The following is a 24,098-nucleotide window of genomic DNA, read 5'->3' as shown; positions in this document are numbered from 1 at the left end:
GTAATGATTAAAAGATTTCTGAGAATGATGAAAGTCGTCCATTAAAACAGGACTGAACACTGACATTAAAACCAAAGTCCTAAATGTCTGGCTTAATGGAGGGTGGCAGGTTTTCAAATTTAGCATTAAATTCTGATGTGTTAAATGATCCAAAAATAATGTTGTGTGTCGTTGACACATCAATGGGAGGGAAATGATGTTACATATTCTTCAGCCAAGTTTTCTTATGGCTTGGAGCAGAGTTGTGCCATTTAGAAAGTCAGACATTTTCTAATCCTCACAGTGGAGGTGTGACAGCATGGCTTTAACCAATTAGGATTTATTTTCTGTTAAGTTGTCTTTTTTTAGATAGTCTACTTTAGAAAAACTTTCAATAAGCAAACAGGTTTCAGTTTCAAAGTCAAAGCTTTTCAGACATGAACTCCTCAGGGACATTTTCCAGACTTTGCCTTTCACATATGAGGAATTCACAGAAGATTCTCAAGGTCAGACGCGTTCACAACGACAGAAAACTTTCCGATGGCTGGCGCCTGAGTAGAGCATAGAAGGCAGGAAATCACAATGACTGTTCACAGCACATCGCCACGGGCCTCGACCCTTTATCTCCAAATGGTCTCAAATCTTGTCGTCTTTCCTGGTCAACATCTTTGTTGGTGTCTTCTACGTGTTGGGATATTTATATCATTCCAGCTTAACGCCCACTTGCTTGCTGGGAATTCTCTTGGAATTTTCCTGCTGTATTCTCACATCAGCTCACTTGTTCCAGAGAATATCCAGAGCAACTGACCCGGGCATTTGCACTCTCACATCCATGCCCCTCTGGAATATTTCACACTTCAGTGCATGTTTGAAAGCAGCTTATTTTTACATGGAAAATCCCCTTGCCAACTTGTCATACAGTGGGACAGTGGCCGTCATAATCGATGTTGTATCCTGGAATCATTGAGGGTATATTGGAGATTTCAACATCCAGTGTGAGCCAGGTGACCCTTCCAGGGAAGATCAAGCCCTGGCCGGAGTCCCAGTAGCACTCACTCTCTGCTGCTCATCCCCCTTGATCCACAACCATCTGGAGGATCTCCCTGCTGAGCTGTGAGGCTCCTGATGGCTGTGCCCTCGTCTCCCCCTGTCACTCCCAGCAGACACACTGAGAGCTTTACTGGACCTTTTCTGAGCCACTTGGTATCTCTGTCTTTTGAAATTTTAAACAGACGGCGCCAGCTGTTCAGTTTTGCAGGCTTATCAGACACAAACTCTCTCTCTTTTACCAGTGTCAAGGAAAATATAACTCATTTCTGATTTATTTAAAGCTCCACTAAGTAATGTTTGAAGAGAATATTGACTTTAATGACTCTCTGTAATGTGAAAAGGTGGCTGGTACTAAAAATAATGAAAACATTATCACACAACTCTCTGCTCTGCTCAAATTCTAACCTCTAGTAGCTGACTGTTATTAGTTTTCCTGCTTCACACACAACCTGGAGTAAACGTGAAATACTGTGATGCCTCTATAACAGCAACACGGCTCAGTTCATAGAGAAATGTATTTTTCTCTCTTAGGAAGATTTCCAATCAGTAAACAGCCACATGTAATTTAATAATTTACATGTTATGTTATTTTATATTTCCACTCTACCACATTTCTGAGGAAAGTAGGGTTATATATTTGTCTGACACACGTGTTAACAAATCACTTTTTAGTTTAAGATTTTAAATAAAAAAGAAAAATGTTCTGTGCAAGATCGAACCAAATTCTTCAAATTGTTTTGGCTTGCGTTCAGAAAGTAGTGATTGTGTCCGTCTTTCACAGTCTGTGAGATCTGTGAGATTTAACTACTTTTTCATGTCCAAGGTGGATTCAAGTTTAGTTTAATATTTCACAAAAGAGCAAAATACAATCAAATTCTATGCAGAAAATTAATACAGACTGGTTTTTCAGAATTGTATTTTTCCCTCTTCCATAATCCATTAATCATGTCACGACCCCTCACACTTATCTTCTGATTTGAGGCGGCCACAGCACTGGACTAAAATATTCAACCGGCTACAGGAATAAAATACCATTTACACATTGTTGCATCAGTATTAAACCAATGACGTAATTTATCTCTAACATGAGGCATTTCTCTGCATTTTAACAAAGAGACTTATTATTCTTATCATATTTTAAATAAATTTGACTATAAAAGATTTGCTCAGATTTTGAATCCAGAACCTATTTGTGAAGGATCATTCTACCAATGTTGTATTGATACTTTTTCTTGAACATAGTGATTCCTAACAATGGATTTTCTCAAGTGTGATTCAGTGTATGTGCGTCGGTGACCGAGCCACAGATCACAGTTACACACTTGTCACTGGACCCGCTCACGGCCTCTGTTGGACCCCGGGGAGGTGAAGCCAGCCTCCCCACATTGTAAGCACTGCACTCTCAGCACAATGCTGTGATTTCAAGGACAAACGCGACTCCACTTTCACAGAGAAGAGCCTGAATCAATCCTGTGTTTCTTTCTCATCGAAGGAACGAAGTCTGCCCGAGGCTCATCAATAACCTGGCAGTCGGAGCGACAGCTACTATTATTTTATTTAATGTGATGGAGGTTGAAAATACTTTTTTGATTGCGGGAAATCGAATGCTGAGCCTCCAGTGTTATACCAGCAATCCCATAGCGAGAGGAGCTGTGTTTGTGGGGTCCCTTGGGGACCTTGGGCCCATGTGCAGTCTACACACCTGGGGCCTTAACAACACTAAGAAACTTTCTCAGTTTGTAGAACTCCGTCCCACAAAGTGTGTGTGGGTTTATTCCTCTGAAATGTGAATAATCCTGCAGGGCATGGTGGCGATCGTGCAGCCAGACAAATCTTAAGCTATGACTCCTAATCTGCTACAAAACCATGCAAAATGAATGGAGGAGAGAAAAGTGGATGAATTTGGGCGAGATCTCAGTCCTTCCACGTCCAGCCCACTAGTGAGTGTGTTCCAGTGTCGACGCGCTGCAGCAGGATTTTGCATGCTGCCAATGTCGCCTCTGTAGGAGACTGCCCCTCTTTGTTTTTCTCTCTATCTCCCAGGCTCCTTTTGCTTTTTCCGTCTCCAACATTCATTACAATTCCTGTAATACTGTTACTCTCTTTTCAATATGATTCTCCACCTCTCTCGCTCCTCTTCTCTTCCTCCCTATTTTTTTATTTATTTTATTGGCTGGCAGGCTCGCTCTTCATTAATCTAATGCAGTTCGGTCACATTTATTCCATTCTGTGCTTCAGCAGTCCTGTAGTGCTTCCTCCCAATTAACATATTAAGCAGCAACTACTAAATGTTTCCTCACCCAGCTCCTCTCCTTCCCCCCGTGCTGGTGTCCACTGAGTCATGCTGACTTTCTCCTTCCCACCTTTTACCCTTTCATTTTTGCGCTCCGTTAATGACGGGGGGACTTCAGGTCACAATCTTTCCATGATTTGTTTTTGTCTTCATGGTCGTTAAACAGCTAACAGCACACTAAAATGTCATTAAATTTCTCATGCCAGATTCACTTCTTGTGCAGGCAGAATTAAGCTTTTGCAGAAGTTTAATCAGGGTGGAAGTAATGATGCCACTTGGTGGTTGAGGCCGGCTGAGTGGGGCTTTAGAGAATTCTGAGGAATGGAAACAGCGAGCTCTGAGCGCGAGGGAGCCATTATCAAGTCATATGGTTCCACCAGTTGGTCCAGTCCATGTGATGGGCTGAGTAACTAGCGATTATCGATTGACACATTTTACCCAGCAGTGATGGGTTTTATGTTTTATGTGACATTGGCGAACCTCCTTCATGTGAAAAACAGCCAAGGAATCATTAAAGTCTCCTGATTAGATGGGAGTTGGAGTTTATCTGGTTTCCTTGGGTGCGTTGTACCGTACCTCTGCATGTGTATGAATTCTGTATGTGCGTGTTGAACATCGCCGTGGGTTATTAGTAACCAAATCCAGTATTTGACACACATGGCTGCCTCCTGCTCTTCAGAACAAATTGTAAAACGCAGTTTTCTAAATGACAACACTGGCCTTTAATTTATTGCCGTGTGAGCACTCAGTGATGCACTGTTTGGACTGATGAGAGGAAAACACACGGGCGATTTTATAGCTTCCTAATTCATATCATGCAGCAAATTTTGCCCTTCCATTTTTTTCCCTGTAAAAGTTTAATGAATAACGGATAGCTTATATTTTCAAATGATATTCAAATTAAAAACTGTATAGTGGCCTGATGGCTGCACAATTACTTTGGTGTAATAAGATCTGCCTGAAAGGACAGAAAAATCATCTTTGAGAATAATGTATTTGCACTTAAACCTTTTAAATTGGTCCATGTCCCATAGATGGAGCAGGCAGGATGTTTGTCTTGCAGTTATCAACATGGGGGCAATCGAGATGTTTTGGCTTCACCTTTTGGGAGCCGTCATGTCGTCCATCTTTATATAACGTGTGTATTCAAAACACAAGGAACATGGCACAACGCCCTGAAGTGAATCTGTTTAGAATGGAACTCTGAGAACATCACAGCTCTACTACACAACTGATTCAGCTCCTGCATGGAGAGTGGGCTGCACAATGACAGCACTGAGTGAGACTAGGAATAGGAGCCGCGTAGGAGAGAAGCTCCCACAATAAGCACCACTGCACACATGTATCTACCATGGAGGGAGAATGAGATTCACTCTCTGTGCCAAATACAGTAAATGTGTAATAAGCAGAGCAACAAGCATATATTCCTACTGACAGAAAGCTTCAACAGGGCACAGATCAGGTGTGTTTTATAACTAAAGTGGTTTTGCTTCTCTCTCTCTCTCTCTCTCAGCTGACCTACCTGCCTCCGCCGTGGGGCGACTGCAAGGCCTCTGCGATGGATTCTGACTTCTTCAGCAGCTACAGCATCACAGCCTGTCGCATCGACTGCGAGACACGATACCTGGTTGAGAACTGCAACTGCAGGATGGTCCACATGCCCGGTAGGCCCCAGAGGAAGCGTCTCATCACTGGACATCTCTGTATTTGTTGAAGAGGATCCACAGTGTCTGCAGTTGTGGCCGGAGGTCCTGTCGTTCGAACAATTCTTTAGCTTTTCGTCAGCCACTGCAGAGAATCAGATACTTTCGCACTCCAGCGAATCGGAAAACTCCTCTATTTTCACTTTGTGTTTGTGCAGTGATGCCGTCGACCCTCTGCATTTAATCACTGTGTGGTATCTGAGATGGCAAATTGAAAAGGGCTTCGGCTCAGAGGAAACATTTGGATCTAGCCTCCGTTAACCTTCACTCTCCTGTCCAATAAGTGTTAATGTCTCTATCCTCAATCAGGGTCACTTTGAGCCGCGGGTTGCATGAAGGGAGCCAGACAATCTGCCACTGTGATAATCGGGATTAGCTGCTACCGTACAATGAGTGTGCAGTTGATTAATACAGTTCAAATCAAGTGAAGATTGTGCTCTACTCCCGTTCATCTCTCCTATCTCCGTGTCAGGACGAACCAAAACGCAGAGAATCAATGCAGAGGGGAAATCATTTACTCAGCATCCAGGACATGTCTTTACCCCGTGTTGTCCTGATAGAAGGGTCAGGGACGGCTCAGAGAGACAGAGAGGGTGATGGACACTAATGAGAGGCAGTGAAAGTACAAAAAAAATTAAAAAGTTCGATCAATTACTAGATGAGATCAAGGATGTAACATCCAATCATGATAAGGAGAGTAATGACAGTGTGTGCAGAATTAATTACAAGCAGAGATCTCCTTGTCGTTGGTGCATCTTCTTTCCCTCGCTCCTTCTTTGTGTTCGGTCTGTGAACACTCTGTCTCTTCTGCCTGTCCTCAGGAGATGCCCCGTACTGCACCCCGGAGCAGTACAAAGAGTGTGCAGATCCCGCCTTGGGTAAGGAGATAACCCAGCATGCTGCATGTGTGTGTGTCTGTGCTGTGTGTGTGTGTATGTCTGTGCTGTGTGTGCGTATACACTGTTCATTGTGTTGCCTATGCCCCATTGCTCGGAGCCTCTGATCCAGGTTGATAACAGATGATATGACGTGTTCGGCCCGATGGCAGCCCTTCTCAAATAGTCCCCGTCTGGCCTGGCACTGAGCCTCAGCTTCTCACACTCCCCTGTCTCTCCATCAGCTGATACATTTCATTTTTCATGTGTGTCGCCTGCTTTCTTTTTCCTTTTATTGACTTGTTATTTCATGACGCTGGCCTCTGGCTGCTGCTTCTGCTGCTTCTGCTGCTGTCCTTCCTCCTCTGTCGCCGCCTGTCTTCTATCTTTTTGAGTTTCTTATAAGAGTCTCTTGGGTCTCAACTCCTTTCACAAGTTTTCTTTGACGCCTCTCACTCTGCTGGCATTTTGTTTGTCATCCTGGGGAGACAACAAATCTATCGGTCCCTGTGGCTGCCCTCTTTCAATCTCTGTGTTTCTCTCTCCCTCCCTGTCCACTTCGTTTCTCCAGACTTTCTTGTGGAGAGGGATAATGACTACTGCGTGTGCGAGACGCCGTGCAACTTGACGCGCTACGGTAAAGAGATGTCCTTTGTCAAGATACCCAGCAAAGCCTCGGCCAAGTATCTTGCCAAGAAATTCAACAAGACAGAGCAGTACATAGCGTAAGTCACCGATTTAATGTCTTATTTGTCCTTTGTCTGTCCTATTCTTCTTTTATTACACTTCACTTTTTATTCCCTTTTACACGTTATCATCTTGGTGCTGTTCGGTACAACCAGTCTGTTGCTGGCTGCAAAAGAACTTCACATGAAGCAGAAAAATGATTGTCCATCAGTGTTATGCATATATATTACATTTTTGGGGTTGGGTCAGGAATTCATTATTACCATTCATGGAATTTCACCGCAGTTTTTGTTTTATAAAATGTGTCCAAATAAACGATTGTGACTGCAAACAGTAGAATGCAAACTCATTGTATTTTACAGCAATTCAATTATTTTCATGTGACTTGTCACACATTTGCTAAATTTATTGTGTATACTTGGCCGGAACTAAAACAGCACATCAGAAATGAATCCCTCCTCTAATGTTCAATTTTTATTGAAACTGTTTTATGGAGGGGATGACTCAGACCTATGGCAGGTTTAGAGGATGTGGCTGGTGGTGCTGGTGAGTTTGTTGCATTGTACGGAGATGAGATCTGTTATATCACCTCCCCTCACTGGACACAGTAATAGAAATGCCTGCAACCAGCTCCAGTCATGGCAACAATCAAACAGTTGAATCATGGCCCCGATGAAACCGTTTCAAAATGAGCTGAACACGAGGCCTGAAGTTCGGATTGTTGTACCAGGCTGACTCAGTTTTTGAAAGTTGTACCTAGTGTATAAACAAATTTCCCTTCAGCCTCATTACGCAGCCCTACTTTATATTTTGTGCCAACTTTCTACCAGCTTCCTTTGTCTCCTTATCTCTTCCTTTATTGTTTCTTTCAAAAGAATACAACACGCCATGTTTATTTGTATTGTAACAAGGCAATTCAAATTGCTTTACATAAAATACAAAAGACATCATGTCAAATTGTAAAAACAACACAAGACAATACAAAAAGAGATGCTTTTAAAAATAAATTCTAAAGAGTTACATGTAGAAGAGAATAAATGTGATAAGAAATAAAAGAGTGAGAGTAACTGTGCAGTGTAAGAGAAGATTATTTATTTGATTTTAGTGGAAAACAACAGAGTCGTAGGCATTGATTTAAAAGAACAAAAAAGTGGGGCAGACCTGCAGTTCCCTGTATGCAGAGTATAAAACCTGAAGCTGCTTCTTTATGTTTAGTTTTGACTCTGGGGCACAGAAGGCAGACGTGTTGCAGACGACCTGAGGGGCCTGGAGATCGTAGCAGGAGATCAGAAGTGTAGTTTTGGCCCCGAGCCATTCAGTGCTTTATAAACCAACTGCAGGATTTTGAAGTAAATTCATTTACTTAAGAGACAAAAAAAAGTCCTCACCTACTAAAACAAATCTCAGGTATTTGATAATCATCCATCTGGAAGAATTTATATTGAATTAATGACATTTTATGAACGGTGCAGCCCTTAAATCCTCACATAATGAACTAGAATGGCCCTCCATAGAGCGTATACCTCTGCCAAGGCCCAACTGTCCCATTGCAACCAATCAAGCCGCACACCAATCCACACACTCATACATATCAGTCCCCTAAATATGTCTGTGAATTTTTTCATTGAGATTCATGTTTTATTCCCTGGCAAGTCGGTCACAATGTTGAAAATCACCAGATCTCGCAACTTTAAGAAATCTGTGCCAACATTTAATAGGTTTTCTTGTGACATTCTCCATCCTTCCACCTTTCTGTGGAAATCCACTCTGTGGTGGGGGGAAACAGCAGGAGGGACAACAGCACCTCCTTGGTGGAGATAAGAAATAATGGACTTCTTTTCATGTTATTTCCAGGCTCGATTGTAGAAAATTGTGTAACAGCAGTGAAATGCTTTCAAGAGAATTTCTAGGAATGAAAATGCCGTAGTTGATAATGCAGGTTTATGCTTCTGCCATTAGTCCCCTCTCCTCACTAATGGGTTTCTCACTGTATCCCTGTTCAGCCACACTGCTGGTAATTCTCAGATGTGCTCCGGGTCCCGATCATGATGCACTAAGGCTAAAATCTGATGTTTACCATCGTTTTTAATCGGATTAAACCTCTTTATCACACAAACAGCTTTAAAGCCACATTGTAATTCTCTCAATACACAAGGTCGTGTCGTCTATGTCAGTCACCAGCATAAATAAGAAGGGGAGAAAGTTCACAAAGCCAAGTTACATTTGTTTATTTGATTGATGATCTCCAGTGTGTCGGCTCGAAGGCTGCACAGTAGCTGCTGTAACCAGATCAGCCGCTCAACTCAAACCTGCATATTTCTCATTGAGATAAGGAAATAGAAAATACAGCTTCCAGTCAAAGATTAACTTAATCAGCCAAGTACTGAATGTGTCTTTACCAAATCTACTGAAAAGCTCAAAGTAGTTCAGGGAAATACGGAGACGACACAATAACAGTTGAATCACTGTATTGAGAGCGATGCACAAACCTTCCCTGTGCACAGATGTGAGCTCATCCAGTCAGATTTTTTTTCTGATTGGCTGTATTTCCGAGCGAGTGTTTACTGCTGGGAAACTGACGTCTGTGGCAGTGCACCGTCTTTCCCTCGGGACACACAACCACACAGCATTATGGGCTGTGGATAGTACCTCTGATCAGATGTATTACAGGTTATTGACTCACAGTACAAGCAGCTGACAGCAAACTGTGAGATGACTCCTCACATAGACGCGCCTGTATGAACCATAAGAAAACCCCTTTAGGAATGATCATTGACAACAACACACACTTATAACCAGGACCACTTGAACCCCAGTAGGAGACTTTTTGTTCCTATTTGGGTACATGGAACAATTTAAGGAGCTTTAAGTGACAAGTCTAAACCAGAGACTGTATCAAAAGATGACATGCACCTCCGAAAAAGTGAAGTCAGATTATCTTTACATACCCTGGTGGCTGGCTGCACTATGGGTCATAAACCCAGCCTCCTCCATGTTAGTGGATGGGATCAAAATATAAAGTCATAGTACACGTTGGTTTTTTTTTTTCTCAAAGATGGTTTCTTGTCAGTTCGGTAGTTCTCAAAATGTCTGGAAAAGTCTTGATTGACAGCTGGAACTGAGTCATGACTGGTTGAGTGTCTATATCTCCACAATTTGCATAAAGTACTGGATGAATGCTTAAAATTCAGTAGATAAATAATAAAAGTTTATTTTTTTCAAGATGTGAATAAATAGCTGAGCTACAGCGAAAAGTAATGAACAGCTGAAACAGCTAAAAGTACGGAAATATGAGGCACATGTGAAATAATAAATAAGTGTAATAATTGTGTAATAGCTAAAAAGTGTGAATAAACTGATCAAAGTAAATAGTTTAAAAAAGCTAGAGGGACTAATCGTTGAAATACAGAATAATCAATAAACAGCTGAAAATAAAAGTAATGAAAAAAGCAATAAAAATGCTGATGTTGTCAACGTACATCTCCATCTCATTTCCTTTGTGACTGACAGTTAATAATGATCAGCTTAAATATAAGCAATAAACCAGCGACACAAGCACAAAAAGGAAAGTACAAAGTCAATTTGAGGTTTTGATCTCGACTCCAGGGGGGTGCAGAGTCAGACTCAAACCCTCAGAGAGGATATTCAGAGTCAAAATAACAGCCTGCCATGCCCATGGGCCTTTAAACTAATCCCGTCTTTTTTTCTTTCTGCTGAAGTAACTGGTTTGAAACTTTAACATGGTACAGACCCAAACAGCTCTCTTCATTTCCCTTGTATTCCTCAGTGACCTTCCCTTTGGGAAATTGCAGCAGGTTATTTGCTGAGCTTGATGCGTTTCCACTGCTATCAGCAGGAAGCTGCAGAATCACCAGTCGTCGTCTCCTCCTTTAAATCTCTGATGAGAAGAGATATCTGATAATGTGACTTATGACTTTGTGTTTCCTGCTCTGTTTGCAGTGATAACATTCTGGTGCTGGATATCTACTTTGAAGCACTGAACTACGAGACCATTGAACAAAAGAAAGCCTATGAATTGGCCGGTCTTCTGGGTAAGGAACTGGCTGTCTCAGGTCTCAGTATGCAACATGGCAGATGCTTTATCCAAAGTGACAGTAACACAAAGACTTGTGTCGACATTGCGACATTTTATTTTAAAGTACATTTCTCATGTAACTATTTAACTCCACCACGTATATCAGCAAATATCTGACCTTTCTACTCCGCTACATATTTAGAGTGCATTGCATTATATGTTCAGATATTGTTTTTTATATTTTCATAAGTTATAAATAACGAGATTAGTTCACTGATCCAATCAGTGGGCCGGTAACATTAGACCCCGCCTCCTACAGCAGCACTAGTAAGTATATTTAAACGCAAACACTTACTTAATTTCACTTAAGTTGAAAAGTTCAGTGTTACTTTTACTTTAACTTGATTGAAATTGTGTATATTTCCTTGTACTTTATCTTAAGTAAAATATTTGAGTACTTACTCCACCACCGGTCATTTATTAATTTACTATTTGTGATTTTTGATTTATCCTTCCAGGTGACATTGGAGGTCAGATGGGTCTTTTCATCGGAGCCAGCCTCCTCACCATCCTTGAACTCTTCGACTATCTATATGAGGTAGAATGTCTCATTTTAGAAAAACCTCTCACATCATCCGGAGCCTTTTACTTTGATAAAAATCTGTGGTACAGTCAATGATGTTACACAACAGCTGGAGTTGGGCATATATCTTCCACACTTTGCATAATGGGAGCAGACACTGTGTGTTTTATTTTGCACTGTCCAGTATTGGACTGACAGTTTTTTCTCACCAGAACGTGTTTTTGTGTGCATGACTTACACCGTCCCTCACAAGCCTCCACCTCATCTCTGTGACGTCCTCGCAGCTTGGCTGCAGCAACGCTGAATACATTAACATTTCTGTTGTATTACGTTTTAGATTAGTCAGGATGTCGGTTCTCGTCAGGGTTACCCCGGGCTGTGTGCTTTACCTTCTCTTCCTCCAGAGACTTCTCTTTGCGTCTGTTAGTCCTTGATTGAAGCTGCTGGAGGTGGACAGGATGAAAGGCAGCACCAGCTCATGTGTAGGAATCGAAGGAGAAACATGTTTATAGACGCATCAAATGTATCTCATTTGAGTCTCAGCTTCCTCGATCCTTCGGTCTGGCTCTGAAATATGTAAAGTAGCAAAAGGGAGAGGGGATTTTAATGCTCTACGAAAACACCATGAACTATTGTGCAACCTAGAGAGTGCTCGCCAAGGCTAATGCCCAGTCTTACCATGGTAAAGAAAGTTGTGGAAAAAGCTTGGCTCCGCAAGTTTATTCAAATCTGCTCTGAAATTTACTGAGTTCTTTCTTGGGTCATTCCCCACCCGTACACAAAATGTTCCGGATAGCGTTTTTTTGCATAAACCTGCCAGACGGATAAACAAACTGGAATAACACTCAGTAGAGTACAAAGCTCCGCCGCAGCCCAATCGTCCCCTTAGATTCAATCAAGCTGCACCAACCAAAGTCCAAAATATGACTATATATTTGTTTAACCATAATTATTCCCTTGGACATTTGTGATATTATGATTATGAATATGATTATTATGATTATTATGAGTGATGTCTGTGCTTGTCTATTTTCAGGTCATCAAGTATAAGATGTGCCGCTGCATGAAGAAGAAACACAAAGGCCACAACAACAATGACAGGGGAGCTGTGCTGAGCCTGGATGATGTGAAACGCCATGTGAGTAGGCAGCTGCTCAGTGATTTCACTGTGTCTCACTGACGCTTTGACAGGGGCACACTCTCCCCTCTGTGATTGGTCTAGACTGCAGCCGGAGTGAAGGAGGTGGTGATGGAGGGAAGGGAGAAGCAAACGGAGGAATTCGAGGGGGGGGGACTTGAGAGACACGAAAAGGGAGAGATTAGGATGTGAGGGAGGGAAACTTGAGAGAGAGAGGAGTAGGAGAGCGGAAAGTGGCTTGAATTTAATCAAAGCTGGGGGACAGCAGCAGCCGGGACAGACTGGAATTAGAGCTTTAGAAGGTGTGACAGTTCACTTATTTCCAAGTGTAAATGCAGCTAGATCACTTTAATTATAAGTCAGAGCTCGAGCACAGAAACAGGGAAGGAGGAGCTGCTAATCTGAGCTGCTCTCGTGACTTGACTTAGTTATTTTTTCATTATTTTTCTCTGTAGTTATCATGAATTAGGTTCCTCTCGCCTCCTGGCCCTGCTAGTTGCTCATGTCATGTGTTTTTATGACTGAGGTTTTCTCCAATTTGTTCTGGATGTGATGCCACCTCCGCCGAGCTGACTCCTTCCCTTTATCTCACCGCTTCCTCCTCTGCTCATCACTTCTTCTTCTTCTTCTTCTTCTTCTTCTTCTTCTTCATCCGCCTCCGTCCTCCATCTTAACGCTGTGTGTTCTCTCTCTCGTTGTCAGGCTCCTTGCGAGACCCTGCGTACACCATCAACGTATCCTGGCAACATGCTACCTCATCACCCGGCCCAGGGTAACTTTGAAGACTTCACTTGCTGAGCCGACCCCCGAGGTGGGAGCATCAAAGAGTTCGGGTTATGCAACCAAAGCCAACCACACAACAAGAACTATCCAACACGGGGGAAGTGAGAGAAACTCATACCAAGTCGAACAGAGGCACTTTGTTTTTCTTCAAAACGGAGGACAAATCCAAAACAAAGGAGAAACTTTCACCCGAGGCCGAGTGGAGAGGATATCCCAAATATAAATCTGTCAGTTAACTCTTCTGTCTCTGTGTGTTTTCCTCTGGAATACTGCCGCAAAGGATGCTCATGGAGGCACCTTGCCAACACGGACCTCTCTCTTTCAAAAGACAAAAAAAGTGTAAAGAAAATAAATAAATGAATAAGGGAAAATGTACAGTTATCTCACCATTATCAGAAAAAAAAAGAGCCCCCATGCCTTTATATATAAACACAGCAGAACACAACTGTTTTCACACGACACTGGTCTGCTAGTGGGACACACACCCATACTGCTTACTCCACTGTACATGTAGCAACATCTGTAACCGTTGCAGCGCTCTCCATGAAACAACAGCTGGACTTTGTGTAGTTTGTTTGCGAATGTATCTATGTTCCCAGTGAGTGTAGTCAGGGGTGTGGGCGGGGTACTTTCAGGGGGGTCGTGGCGGCAGTGGTAGTGGTAGAGTTTGCATCATCTACCATTTAAAACCTGTACTGGTGAAGATTTCAGGTCTCATCATGTAAATGCATGCTTGTATTCGTCCAGTGCATGTTTTTTAGTTGTTTTTTTTTAAATTTTGAACATACATATAATTACCAAGTTTGCCTCAATGATAGACAGATTTTACATCCCATGTGTGTTTCCGTGTGCGTGAGTCTGTGTGTGTGTGTGTGTGTGTGTGTGTGTGTGTGTGTGTGTGTGCGTGCGTGCGTGTGCCAACATCCCTACTCGAGCAGGTACAGCGAGACTCTATTTTGCAACTGGATGAGCTGCAATTTAATTTGAATTTTTCATCCGTTTTCTTGTCTTTCCGTTTTCACATGTGCCAGGTTTTTTGATTTCTTCTTTTGTGGGGGTTTTAAATTTTATTTCTGTATCTATATTCTAGTTGCAAAAGTCTTATCAAAGCACAATACCGCCAGTATGTAGAGGTGATGTAAAGAAAATGTACTATTCTTCTTGATATATTGTCATATTATTAATATCGTCTTGATCCAACAGTTTTTTCGGTTGTTTCTTTCTTTCATATAAAACATACTGAGTATTGCCTGGTGATCCTGTCTTCATCCTCCAGGTAAAAAGACGGGTCCATTTAGTTATCGCAGCATAAATAAAATGTAAATATCATCTCATCTGTGAATTTTCTTCTCTAAAGCCTTCGTTTCTCTTTTTTTGGGGCAAAGCAGTTTATTATTCAACTTCACATGCTGTGAAAATGTTCATTAGTAATCATGAGTAGCCCTCAGAACATTTGACTGAGGATTCCACACTTCATCCGAGACGTGTCGCTATCTCCGGTTCCTCCAATCAACATGTTATCGAGTGTTTTGCTTCATACAACGATTTCTTGGAATTGAATCAGCATTACGTGAAGGGGTTCGGGGGCAGGAGGGCTGCTAATAACTAGATATTGCTTATCTGCTTCAGACGTTCATTTTTGCTGCTCATCAACAGCTGCAAGCAGCAACATTGACATTTTGGAAGCCCCGTGCTCTTGGAATGTAATTATACTTTCAGCTGCTGTACGACACAGGGATGGATGAAAAACGTCCAACATGGCCGATACAAATTTTTATCAAGATTGTCAAACAAGCAGCCGCCACATATTCTACTTCTCATGTATGCTACTGTACATGTGTAGCTGCCGAGTGTCATGCTTCTGTTTAAAAAAGCAGGGTGGTGATGCATGACCAGTTATTCAGTCGGCCCCAAAGATCCTGTTCGCTCCTCCGTCATCTCCACGTGACCCAGCAGCTAAAAGCCATTACAGGGGGGTTCTGTGAGGAGGAGGCTACTTTTGCCTTATCATTTTTTCATGGTGTCTGTGAGTGGGAAACCAAACATCAACATTGTTCATCAAATGTGAGGGTGCATTCATTTTTCATTATTCAGAGGAGAAACCTCAGCTGGTTACCACACATTAATATACAAGCGTTAAAGCTCCCGGGAACCAGCTCCACCATCCGATCCAAGACTTTCTTCTTTCCCCTTTTTTTTGAATGTTTGAAAACGAGAAGGTTTTTCTGTTATTGTCTGTTGTACCTGCCAAGAAGACGAATTAATCAAAAAAATAAAAGTTGATGCTGTTCATTTCCTGCCGGCATTTGTGTCTTTGTCTCGGTGACAGCCTGCGAGTCAGGAGATTACAGGCTGGGTCAGGATCCAGGAGAGCTGCCGGCCGGTGACATAAATCCTGCACAAGATGCTTGTTGCATCCTGATAAGGCTCCGGGGGGGGGGGGGGGGGGGGGGAGCAGGTGGGAGGAGAGTAGACGAACAGGAAATCTCATCCAAGTCAATCTGAATTCACAAAGATTTCCACCAGTTAATTATTGACAGACATGAGAGATTGACTCCCTCCTTGTTTTCACCTTGTCTGCAGCCGATCGGTGGACGGTATAGAAACCAGCTACCGTGATGAAATCGGCCCCAAACTGTCTAAACGGTTGTTACACCCTCAGCTAATCACCCCAAGCAGCTGTGTGTGGTTTACTGGGGGGGGGGGGGGGGGGGGGGTCATATTCATGCAGGGAACTTCTAATGTTTGTTGTTATATTTTAATGAGGGTTGTTGGGAAGATGTCTGCAGCCACATCTGTCACTTTAATCAGGCCGGCTGCTGTCACACAACATGTGCTCAGACTCGGGATCTTTATAGACCAGAGGTATAATTTCCTCCTAATCCTATTATCACGTCTTGTTATCTACAACAACGAGGATATTACACTCCTGTTGCACAATCCCTCAATATGCTGCCCAGTGTGTGAATGACAATGTGATTTTAATGTCATTAAATGAACACAAATACACAAAATTCATCTAGTTTAGGGTTTGTGTAGTAGCAGGGGCGTTTCTAGGTTTGAAAGAAAGGGGGGGCTTAGCCCCTAAGGATGCTGAATGTTTGCGCCCGCAAAAATTCGGCATCCTTAGGGGCTAAAAGAAGTAGGAGTTCAATCTTGCCTTCTATTTTTCTTCCACAGATGGCGACATTATTCTGAAGACCCAAGCCTCCCCTGTGTTTATGGATGACGATGTCACCTTGTGTTATCAGCATCAGAGCGGCAAACACAAACAAACCAGCTTCTTTAAAAACAGAGCATTGATTGACTCTAACAGTTCGTCCGGTTCAGACCGAGTCATAAAGATGACTCTTAAGAATGTGACACGGGAAGATGAAGGCTTCTACAGGTGTGCGTCCCACGACAGACAGCTGCAGAGTCCAGAGAGCTGGTTATCAGTGAGACCGGACAGAGGTCAGCTGAACATCATCACTCTGCTGTGTGTTCTATAGAAGTGGATCAGTGTCACATATCAACTGTTGTTTCTTTTAGGAAACTTCACATCAGAGGAGACTCCAGCCTCCACTGTTATTTTTCTTATTCATATACATCTACTTGTTTTGGAGGAAATACTCAATATTAATCAACACATTTTTCATTATTGAGTGAAGCCTTTTGGTTGTCTGGTTCTCCTCCTGCTCTGTCTTTTCATCAAGGTCTAATTTCATCAGGAAGATCCCTCAGGATCTAATGAGATGAAAGAAACTACAATGGGACTCAGTAGAGTGCATATTCACCAAGGCCCAGCAGTCCCCTTAAATACAATCAAGCTGCACCAAATTTCACACACTCATAGATATCCGTCCTCTACATACGGCAGATTTTTTTCATTAAGGTCCAAGAATTATTCCCTAGGAAAACGTTTTAAAAGCACAATGTTAAAGAAAGAGTTAAAAAATGACTGGATCGGCTTAATACCAAAATACAGTGGGTCCTTTCCTGACACTTACTACATCTGTCCGCCAAGTTGATTGGAAATCCAATTGTTGTTGTTATTATAAGAGTTTTATTTATTTAAACAAGTATTATGTCGTCTTGATCAGGTTCCTGGAAATGGATCTTTGCCTCATGTGGGGTTCTACTTCTGATCGTCATTCCTTTGACTGTTTGGCTCGTTTGTCACTACAGGTTAGTATTTATAAAATCTTCATCCGTCTTGACTTCCTACTTTCTACTGCATGAACGACAAGCCCAACAGGTGGTGAAGTAAATGATTCACTGCCTGTTGTATTTTCTTGAAGGTACCAGAAGTTCTGCACTTGGAGCTGCTGGCCAGTTTCCAAACAGGAAGTTCCAGCAGGGGTGCTTCCTGCCACCAAGTTGGATGTGACGGAGGTGCAGTGGGACCTGTCCTGGATGGAGATGTCCAACCTGTTGGAAAAGGATTCTTATTGTGGCACTTAAAGGGAAACTCTCTTCTGAAGCCCAGAGACTTAACTATTGGGTCAAACCTATGAGAAAGCTCAGTCAGTGCTGCAATTTGTAGTATTTGATGGTCACATGTCAAAATAGTGCTACCTGATATATTTTTGAATTGAATTAAATGAGATGTTTAGGATTTATAAGGATGACTACATTTGCTGATGGTGCAGATTTGATAGCTTCCAATACAAATGTTATTGTTTCAGTTGTCACATTTGTCAATGTCAATACTCTTGCACATTTAAACGTCTCTCCTTTGAGTACATTTTGAAACTAAGAATCGTATTTGTTATATCTTATTATCTAATCATTAATATAATTGACTGTTCTAAATCATTTTACATGTATCATTTCTCCTGTGTTTGTTCGAGGTTCCATGTTGTTTGCTCCCTTTGAATCGTTATTTGCTATTTCTTGTCGTCTGAAGTTATAAAAGTCATGGAAATCGTCGTGCTTGTTTTATATCTTTTAAGGCAGAACAAACAACTACCAAGAAACTAAAAAATAACTATAAAGATTAACCAAACAAATGAAGTTCATATATTCCAACAGCCTCTATAGCGGTCAAACCAGTTAGGCCTCATTGATAGACCATGTTAGCTACCAATTTGTTGCATTTTGCATTAATAGATCACTACAAACAGTACACGTCTTCTTAAATAGACCTAAAATCAACTTTAGACAGAAAGATGTTAAGAATCTCCAGTACTAAGAATCTAAAACAGTAAAAATTAACTCTGAGATGTTTTTGAAATCCGACCTTCAAAATCATACTGTCATGCCATGTGTAAGGTAGGGCAGTCGGTGGATGAACAGAATGTGTGTCCATTCATCGTTGAGGAAGATATCAGGAAGTCCTACTGACAAACATTGTTGTGCATTTTAAAGAACAAAGTATTTTCATGTGAGAGAACAAGCATTTCAATGAAAACTAGGGCTGCGCAAAATGATCAAAATGTCATATCCTCTTGTAGAAGTCATTTCATATCCAGTTAATCATATGTATTGTAATTGGTCATCCGTCTCCGTGATTCTTTAGGTTTTGTTTGAGCTCTGAGTTGTATTACTCTCATCCATAGACACCTATGAAGGTATTTTCTGCTGCAAAACACTTGTGCAATGGAATTTGTGGTTGTAGAAAATCGTCTTATCTTAAATATTCTCCATACAGTGTGACATGAACCTCTTGGTAAAATAAATGTAAACTATTTAAGTCTGAATTTTGTTTGGAGATATCCTGGGTTGTATAATGTTCACATGTTCGTTTGTGATGAAATACTGCGGCTAAGAGTTACACGACGAAATGAACAATGTATTTTGTTTCATTTATTACATGCATATGTTAATGTATATAAACATATATGTAAATATATATTGTATATATATATATATATATAATATGTATATATATATATATATAAATACTAAGACAAGAAGGTGATAAGACAGGAGCCATTAAAAAAATTAAAGATCAGATGCTGCAAGAATGACGCATTAAAAGTCCACCAAAATGAAACAAATTTATTTACAGAAATAAATGATCGCAAAACTTCCTCATCAGTAGATGGTTATATCACCATAGCAACCAGATGCTAAGATTTGAAATAGAAGATTATTTTGATTGACAGGGACACTCTCTCAATACCTCCTTTGATGCTTTGATGAACAGCATCAAAGTTGGTATTTTGATAGGAGACCTCTGATTGGCTGTTGATTGCTTTAAATACTGTTAAATTTTAAGACAGCTGCTATTGCACTCTGACCTTGACTGAGGTAAGTCATGTCTCACCCTCTCTCTGTGTTTACCCAGCATGCTAACCAATACAATTCAGGCTCATTATTCAAGTTTGAAATGAAACCACTGTATAATATGAAGCTTCTGCTGTTACATGTTGATAATGTGCGGTTTTCTGTTGCTTTTATGACAAATGTGAAAATATTGTTGCTGGCTTCTTTTGTGTTTTCTGCTGCTTATCTTAATGAGTGATATGTGTTAACGTGATGCTAAGTAGCGTTAGGTCACCGAGGCCAGGCAGAGCGAGGCATTGTGGACAAAACACCTGTAGCACCAGGAAATTCTCCCATTTCACATCTTATTCTACCAAACAATGTGTTTTGTAACATTGGGAAGATTAACCTTTGGGTTTAACTTTAGTATTTAAGATAAAGTAAAAAAACAACAGCTTCCATCACTGCCAATCAAATTCAGATTCAAATTCAAATCAAAGGGGCTTGGTGCCATTTTTGGTCCCATTTTTTCTGGGACTAATGTTATTTCAGAGAAAACTTTTCTGGAAGGAGCATCAACTTGCATAACTTGCTCACACGGTCCCATTTTTTTACTCTCACAAATTTCAAATATATCTGTGTGTCCGGCAAAGTCTTGGAATTCTCCCGATGTCTTTATTTCACAGATAGGACTTATAGTTTCTGAATTATAGTTGTTTGAGTGGTGCACTCAGAGTTTAGATTTCTCTCTTCCCAGTGAGGAGAGAGCAGTTGCATTCAGTTGAGTTTCCATGGCAACCAGATACACAAGTAGCAGAAGGGGAGTCAGCAGAGCATGCTAACCAATACAATTTAGGCTCATTATTCAAGTTGGAAATTAAACCACTGTATAATATGAAGCTTCTGCTGTTACATGTTGATAATGTGCGGTTTTCTGTTGCTTTTATGACAAATGTGAAAATATTGTTGCTGGCTTCTTTTGTGTTTTCTGCTGCTTATCTTAATGAGTGATATGTGTTAACGTGATGCTAAGTAGCGTTAGGTCACCGAGGCCAGGCAGAGCGAGGCATTGTGGACAAAACACCTGTAGCACCAGGAAATGTTCCCATTTCACATCTTATTCTACCAAACGCTGTGTTTTGTAACATTGGGAAGATTAACCTTGGTGTTTAACTTTAGTATTTAAGATAAAGTAAAAAAACAACAGCTTCCATCACTGCCAATCAAATTCAGATTCAAATTCAAATCAAAATCAAAGGGGCTTGGTGCCATGGTGATTGATGAGGGACGTTTTATTTCCCCAAAAAATGTACTGGGGATTTTTTGGTTAATGTGTAGTTTGAATGTGTTGAAGGACAAGTTGACGGAAGCTTAAGTTAATGCTAGGAGCACATTACATGAGGTGTGTAGCTCCTTTAAGGAAAAAAACAATCCCTCTCTATTGGGTCTAATGTTATTTCAGAGAAAACTTTTCTGGAAGGAGCATCAACTTGCATAACTTGCTCACACGGTCCCATTTTTTTACTCTCACAAATTTCAAATATATCTGTCTGTCCGGCAAAGTCTTGGAATTCTCCCGATGTCTTTATTTCACAGATAGGACTTATAGTTTCAGAATTATAGTTGTTTGAGTGGTGCACTCAGAGTTTAGATTTCTCTCTTCTCTCGCTTAAACCAGCCAGTCTGTCTCTCTCTCTCATTCTCTCTGCGTGTGTCTCTCTATCTGTGTCAATTGTTTTATATTGAATGTTTGATTGATCAAATTCACCTAAATCTTACACACTATTTCATCCTGTCACCTGCAGACATAAAGCCTTTTGACTTCAAGTTCCAGACAAGAGCAGAAACTTCTTCGGAAAATAGTGCATCAACTCATCCAACAGCTTCTTCAAAAGATAGATCTACTCTCTGTGGTGAACCATGGAGAAACCAGATATTCTGAAGATCCTCAATGACGAACTCCTCACAGCCTACAGGAAGATCAATGCTCTTAAGGATGAGGTATGGCAGCTGCAAGACCAGCTTCAAGACAGAGATGAGTTCATAAAGATGGCAGTGGAGAAGGAGAAGGAGAAGGAGAAGGAGAAAGAGAAGGAGAAAGAGAAGGAGAAAGAGAAGGAGAAGGAGAAGGAGAAGAGGAAGGAGATTGAGACCGAGACCGAGAAGGAGAATGAGATCCAGGCCCTGACGGAGAAGGTGGAGCAGCTGGAAAACCAGCTGAAAGAGAAAGATGTTGTCATAGCGAAGGAGGTGAAGAAACGGCGCGCTCGCCTCAGGGCCTATCTCGACTGCCTTGCTGAGCTAACTGACTGTCAGGCCAAGGTTAAGCTTATGGAAGCAAGGCTGCACCAGGAGCGACCCCAGCCTGATACAGGATGTAGCAGTGAGGTGGAGGTGGAGAAGGAGAAGGAGAAGGAGAAGGAGAAGGAGAAAGAGAAGGAGAAGGAGAAGGAGAAAGAGAAGGAGAAGGAGAAGGAGAAGGAGAAAGAGAAGGAGAAGGAGAAGGAGAAGGAGAAGGAGAAGGAGAAAGAGAAAGAGAAAGAGAAGGAGAAGGAGAAAGAGAAGGAGAAAGAGAAAGAGAAAGAGAAAGAGAAGGAGAAGGAGAAAGAGAAGGAGAAGGAGAAGGAGAAGGAGAAAGAGAAGGAGAAAGAGAAGGAGAAGTACAAGGACAAGGAGAAGGACAAGGAGAAGGAGAAACTTGTGACGATCTACAATGTCGAAATCCTCCGAGCCAACAGGAACATTTGGATTCTTAAGGAGGAGGTGTGGCGGCTGGAAAACCATCTTAAAGACAGAGATGATATCATAAAGATGGCGGTGGAGAAGGAGAAGGAGGAGGAGAAGGAGAAGGAGACGGAGAAAGAGAAGGAGAAGGAGATTAAGATTGAGACTGAGACCGAGAGGGAGATGGAGACGGAGAAGGAGAATGAGATCCAGGCCCTGACGGAGAAGGTGGAGCAGCTGGAAAACCAGCTGAAAGACAAAGATGTTGTCATAACGAAGGAGGTAGTGAAAGGGCATGCTCGCCTCAGGGCCTATGTTGACTGCTTGGCCGAGCTCACTGACTGTCAGGCCAAGGCTAAAATTCTGGAAGCAAGTCTGCACAAGTGAGCAGTGAGGTGGAGGTCAACATGGAGAGAAGGAGAACGAGAAGGTGCTTGCTTCAGGGCCGAAAGGAGACGAAACTGCAGCAGGAGAAAACTCCAACTATGGGACTGAGCTACAGAAAGGAGGAGGCCGAGATGAGCTGGAGGAGAGAGAAGAGGTGGAGAAGCCCCCACCCTCACCCTTTTTCTACTCCTCAAATCAAACCCCTCCCCTGTCCCCATTTGTACATATTTGAAATGATCTAATGATGTGTTGTAAATATGTTAAACTTTTTGAATAAAAATAACTAGTATAGTAACATCTACCTCTGTCTTTCTGAATATACACACAGGATTCATTGATCAATTAACACAGTGTTGGAGTGAAACAAATCAGTGTGATTCATTTAGTTTGCTACTATTCATATGAACACAGCAGAGCATAGACAAACAATGTTTCTTAACTTTTTTACATTTGGTCAAATCTATATATTAATTATGACAACAATACAATAATAATACAATCATCTGATCTGAGGACCCACCCATCACACTGACCACGCCCATCTGACACGCACACACACTCACGCACACACACACATGCACACACACACACACACACATACACGTACACACACACGCACACACACACACACAAGTCATTATCATTTATATATTTACTGTATATATACACATTTATTTCAATTTATTCATGGTTGAGGTCAATATCAGATCAGAAGACATGTTCATGGCCCTGAAGTCAATTTAAAATGACATGTAGCATGTTAGAGTTATAAATAACTTGTCCATGTGTAAAACAATAGTTTAATTAAAAAAAAAATAAATCACAATAATTATTTTGGGGGGCTGAAGCACATTTTAGGGGGGCTTCAGCCCCCCTAAAACAGGCCTAACGACGCCCCTGTGTAGTAGTAAACTGTATCTAGGACAAATGGTTTTGGCATAGTGTTTGTGTTTTTTTTATATTACTCTTCAGTTAATTAACATTCATTTTCAGTTTTCAAGTATGTGATTATTTATGACCCAGTGTTACAGCAGGTTTAAAACTGTCACATCGTATCCTATGTTCAAAACGGCAAAAACTTTTATGATCAGTGTTCTTTCTGCTCCACCACATGTACATGACAGCTTCATATATCAGTCCCTTAAACATAGCTGGTCTTTTAATTGAATTATTCCCGGAGAAATTTGTGAAAATCGCGAAAAATACATTGTTAGAGAAAGTGAAAAGTAAAATTTTTAATGCAGGACTTCATATAACTGAGTATTTCTGCTACTTTTGCTCAAGTAAACCACTAAATACTTTTTCCTTCACTGCCCAACCCTAGTATCGACACTACACTAACGCTGCGTCGAAATAACATAAAATAACTCATTGCACATCAGGGATCTGATCAGGGATGAATATGACTTCAAGTGTTAAATTTTGATGCAGTGGTTCTCAGTTGTTATTATAAAACAGAGATATAATATTAGATCTAAAGGCTACGGTACAGAAATAAATATTTAAAGTAGAACTGACACTCCAGCTTGTCTCTGTGCTCTCTCTCCAGCCTTCATGTCATGTGAGTCACGTCAGTGGTATAAATTTATCCTGTCAGATCTGTCAGTGCAATTAGGATGCTCAGCCGTTTGTCATAGATAAGGTTGGGCCGGGCTCCTCCGGGCTCCACTT

General features: G+C 41.4%; 1 protein-coding gene across 2 annotated transcripts in view; it reads left to right on the top strand.

The window, feature by feature from the left end:
- asic1b (acid-sensing (proton-gated) ion channel 1b) overlaps positions 1 to 14,456 on the top strand; it is a 150,117-nt gene extending 135,661 nt beyond the window's left edge. For both annotated transcript variants that reach the window (XM_053447522.1, XM_053447514.1), the window contains 7 exons: positions 4,836 to 4,986; positions 5,847 to 5,903; positions 6,472 to 6,625; positions 10,548 to 10,639; positions 11,142 to 11,221; positions 12,243 to 12,344; positions 13,047 to 14,456. In XM_053447522.1, the coding sequence (XP_053303497.1) occupies positions 4,836 to 4,986; positions 5,847 to 5,903; positions 6,472 to 6,625; positions 10,548 to 10,639; positions 11,142 to 11,221; positions 12,243 to 12,344; positions 13,047 to 13,142 (732 nt within the window). In that variant the 3' untranslated portion in view covers positions 13,143 to 14,456. The remainder of the gene's footprint in view (positions 1 to 4,835; positions 4,987 to 5,846; positions 5,904 to 6,471; positions 6,626 to 10,547; positions 10,640 to 11,141; positions 11,222 to 12,242; positions 12,345 to 13,046) is intronic.
- The last annotated feature ends 9,642 nt before the right edge of the window (positions 14,457 to 24,098 follow it).

This window comes from Pleuronectes platessa, chromosome 2 (genome assembly GCF_947347685.1).
Source record: "Pleuronectes platessa chromosome 2, fPlePla1.1, whole genome shotgun sequence".
NCBI lineage: Eukaryota > Metazoa > Chordata > Actinopteri > Pleuronectiformes > Pleuronectidae > Pleuronectes > Pleuronectes platessa.
Note: the sequence above shows the minus strand (reverse complement) of the source record. Positions and strands in the feature narration are given on the sequence as shown.